Source organism: Mesitornis unicolor, unplaced genomic scaffold (genome assembly GCF_000695765.1).
Source record: "Mesitornis unicolor isolate BGI_N332 unplaced genomic scaffold, ASM69576v1 scaffold21874, whole genome shotgun sequence".
NCBI lineage: Eukaryota > Metazoa > Chordata > Aves > Mesitornithiformes > Mesitornithidae > Mesitornis > Mesitornis unicolor.
The window spans coordinates 9,774-13,357 of NW_010181059.1; the positions used below are offsets into that span (position 1 = coordinate 9,774).

A 3,584-nucleotide genomic window follows, 5' to 3' on the forward strand; every position below is an offset into this window, starting at 1 on the left:
TAGATGCGGGGCTAGATCCTGCAAAGGATTTCATCAGTACAATTCAAGACATTACAGCTCCTTGTGAGGGCCCTGAGCACACTTCCCCCTTCTCCTAAAGGTTTTAGCTGCCTGACTTGAGGGCTGATTTAGTGATAACAGTTGTTATGAAGAAAGATTTGGAAGAAGCCTCAGGGAGGGCTCTCAGCTTGGGAGCTGCTGTTAGGCTGAGCCTCTCTCTCACCCGTGGTACCCACCTGAGCTACCCTGCAGCAACATGACAGCCCTGTCTGCACCTGACCATGTGCCAAATCGATCCAGACCCTGGCACACAGACTTGACCTTCTGGCTTGACCTGTCTCATCATGATGGACTTTACTGGCAATCACTGAGCTGTAGATAACCCTATTATCACCTGATCCTCATCCTGACCAGTTGGCTCAACTCCTGGGCTCCTTAACAGTGATGTCGCTGTCCCTGTCTGCCTTGCTGTCAACCTTGGCTTCTGGTTCTTAACACTACCCATTGTTAGAAAAGGGCTTTCTGAACTACCTGGTTATAAAGTAAACTGGTGATTCTGTAAAAAAAAAATAAATCTTATAACTTCTGGAGCTTTGGTGACTGATCTTGGAATCCCAGTATAGTGGAAACAACTCCCTCTGCTAGAAGTAGGTCTCAGGACAGGGCCACAGCTCACACTTGCCTGTGCCCTTTAGCACAACGAATGTGGCAGTGTGTTCTGCTGCCTGAGAGGCAGGTGGCCAGCAGTTATCACTTCTACACAGCCTGCTGGCTAGGCCCTCCTAGTAGGCAGAAAACAGAAGTTTTCATTCTTTTAAGCTAGTAAAATAACTCACAAAAAAACCCTCCCTAAAGTCCACCCCAGTGCTGTAACACATGGGGAAGGAATTGTAACAATTTCCTCGTTCCCACTGCACCTCTGAAGGGCAGTGGTCACCATCCACGTCCTCCAGCAGCCTTGCAGAGTGCAGCAGTGCTGTGCAGGTGATGCAGGCTGAGCTGCCAGGCCAGGTGGGCAGGAGACCTCTCAGGCTGCCATTTCCCACCCACTTAGCACTGAGCTGTTGACAGTGACAAGATGCAAGCTGCCCTGAGCAGGCACTTTAGGCTCCTAGGGAATTCTAATAAGGCTTTAGATAAAACAGGAGGATTTGATGCTGCAACCCTTGGCTTCAGGAGTCTTAATTACCCTTACAGTCCATTAATGTCATAGATATTTTTCATAACTACTAGAATCCAAAACCACATTTAAAAAACACAACATTTAAAAAACCAAATAATAGAAATTAAAAACGATGAGATTTATACTCAAAGATTAAAACACATGTGCTACCTCAAAGACAGCTCCTCCAAGCATTACCTCTGTACTACCTACAGGCGAACATCTCGCGTATCTCTGACACCTCATGGTGTACCTCCCTTGTGCCCACTGGCCAGACAAGCAAATTTCATCAGCTCAGCTAACAGACATTTAGCTCTGTCAATGCAAGACTTTTGCAACAGCCCGAAACCAGCTCTGTTCTTGATGGATGCTGATGGTGGAGGCAGGGCAGGGAGGAGACTGAGGACAGGCTATTTGCTCACCTTCATGCTATCTGTTGCCAGCCAAGAAAGAATAATGATTTCTTATAAAATGCGTAACCTTCTCCAATGCCCCATAGTTATTTAAGGCTTGGGGCTAGCTCTGTACCAATCCCAGAGCACCTGTCCCCAGTATGTGCTGTCTGTGTTGGGAACTGCTATCCCTGAGGGACTTCAGCAGCTGTGGCAGGACCAGACAGTGTCACTGGGGATATCAAAGGGGCCAGGCATAAACTGCAAATAAGGAGGAACTTGCTTTTATTCAACTCTTAATTGTGATAAGTGACAGGACAGTGGCCTTACTTTACAGATTCACACTAATATGATATTATATTTTAGCTATGAGGCATGATGGAGCTTTGATTTTAAGCAGCCAGTCACCGCTGAAAATTCTTTATTTTCATACCTGTGATGGAGTTGACAACGGAGCGCAAAATTGTGGGAGGCTTAATCAGCTCCTTCAGTATGTTAGATTCTGTTGCTAGTGGAAAGCCATTGTCTAACATTTCTTCCAGAAGCTCATACACAATAACTACATTGTCCTTAATTGCAGTCTCAGAACATTCGCCGAAGTAATCCTAAACAAATCAGAGATTACAAAGAACAGGATTTTTATTCCTGTTAAAATGCTTTGCAAAAGTTTGTTTGTTGTTGTTTGTTTGTTTTTTTTCTTACCGAAACCCTCCAATATATCAAGGAATTTCAGTGCCTAAACTGACTAGCTACTGCAATAGTTTGACTGTATCATACATTAAGATTACATTTATCTTCTACTTAAAAATGAAGACTCTGTGAACTCTAAAATTGATGTAATCTGGTTTACCAGTATGTATGTCCCAAAGGTTCTCCCAGTTGTGAACATTAACATATCTTCAGTTAGAAGACTCTTGTAAAATAAGGAGACCATCTCTTGGCAACCTTCACAGAGATTCCTTTATTTACAGTATTTGAAATGGGTTGAAAACTGACTCAACACTTTGCATCTCTTTCCTCCCTACAGAGTGCTTCATGACTACATGCGCCCTCATGTCAATCTATATAACACGAACAGTACAAAAGCTTACAGAAAAAAGAAAGCATTTACAAAGTGGGATTTAGGTTTTAGTGTATATGCACCGGTATCTATAAATCAAATGAACACACAAAACATACTTCCTTTCCCTTTGCACACTATAAACCAGTGCTTGACTTAAAAATTCCAAAGAGGAAAGTCACTGAGAGGAGGGTTTATTACATTTCTTTAAAAGAAGTTTATAAAAAAAATTGTCTTGGAATTATTTCAATTTTAAAATTATTTAACGGTGACAGACCTGGAAAGTATCTGCTACTCGGTGTAGAAATTCAATTACAAAGAGTGGTGGCACTTCTGTCTGTATGACAGACACAAAGAAGATTTTATCCCGATAGATGCTGATGAGGTAGTGATGCGGCGTTGAGATGACAGGAGGCACATTCTCGACATCGATTGCTTTCTCTTGCGCTTCAAAGAAATAGTCACACACAGACTGGCTCACAACGCTAAAAAAAGAATATATCACCAGAATAGTTTATAAGAAACAGGCTGTGGATCATTTTCTGTTGGAAACACATTCAAAGAAGTTAAAATAAACAAAACAGTATGAGGATTGACATTGTTTCTCCTCCTACACTCCCTTTCTTACAACAGCTACTCTTTATTAACGTGCACTGTGAATTTAAGAAAAAAGATCTGCTTTTCTTTAAATTGCATTCTTTTCATTTAGAGGAATTTTCCACCACAAAATATTTCACAGTGGATTAAGCCACTAACATACATCACAATGTAAGCAAGAAGCTAGCACTTGATTTCCACTTTCATCTCTACTCTGGTATTTGTAATTTATTTCCTAAAGAAAACCTGGCTCTCATGAGTTGGCACTCAGACATGTTTGACAACATCTAAGGGTAACTGATACATAAAGTTTCCTATGACAGAGGAGTTTGTGTAACATTCACACACGTAACTAAGAATTCCACTATTCTAA

General features: G+C 41.7%; 1 protein-coding gene across 1 annotated transcript in view; it reads right to left on the reverse strand.

Moving 5' to 3' along the window:
• Positions 1-3,153, reverse strand: part of AP3M1 (adaptor-related protein complex 3, mu 1 subunit) — a 10,785-nt gene extending 7,632 nt beyond the window's left edge. Inside the window, 3 exon segments of the mRNA XM_010183304.1 lie at positions 1,988-2,159; positions 2,892-3,108; positions 3,110-3,153. Of these exon segments, the coding sequence (XP_010181606.1) occupies positions 1,988-2,159; positions 2,892-3,108; positions 3,110-3,153 (433 nt within the window).
• Between the last annotated feature and the right edge of the window lie 431 nt (positions 3,154-3,584).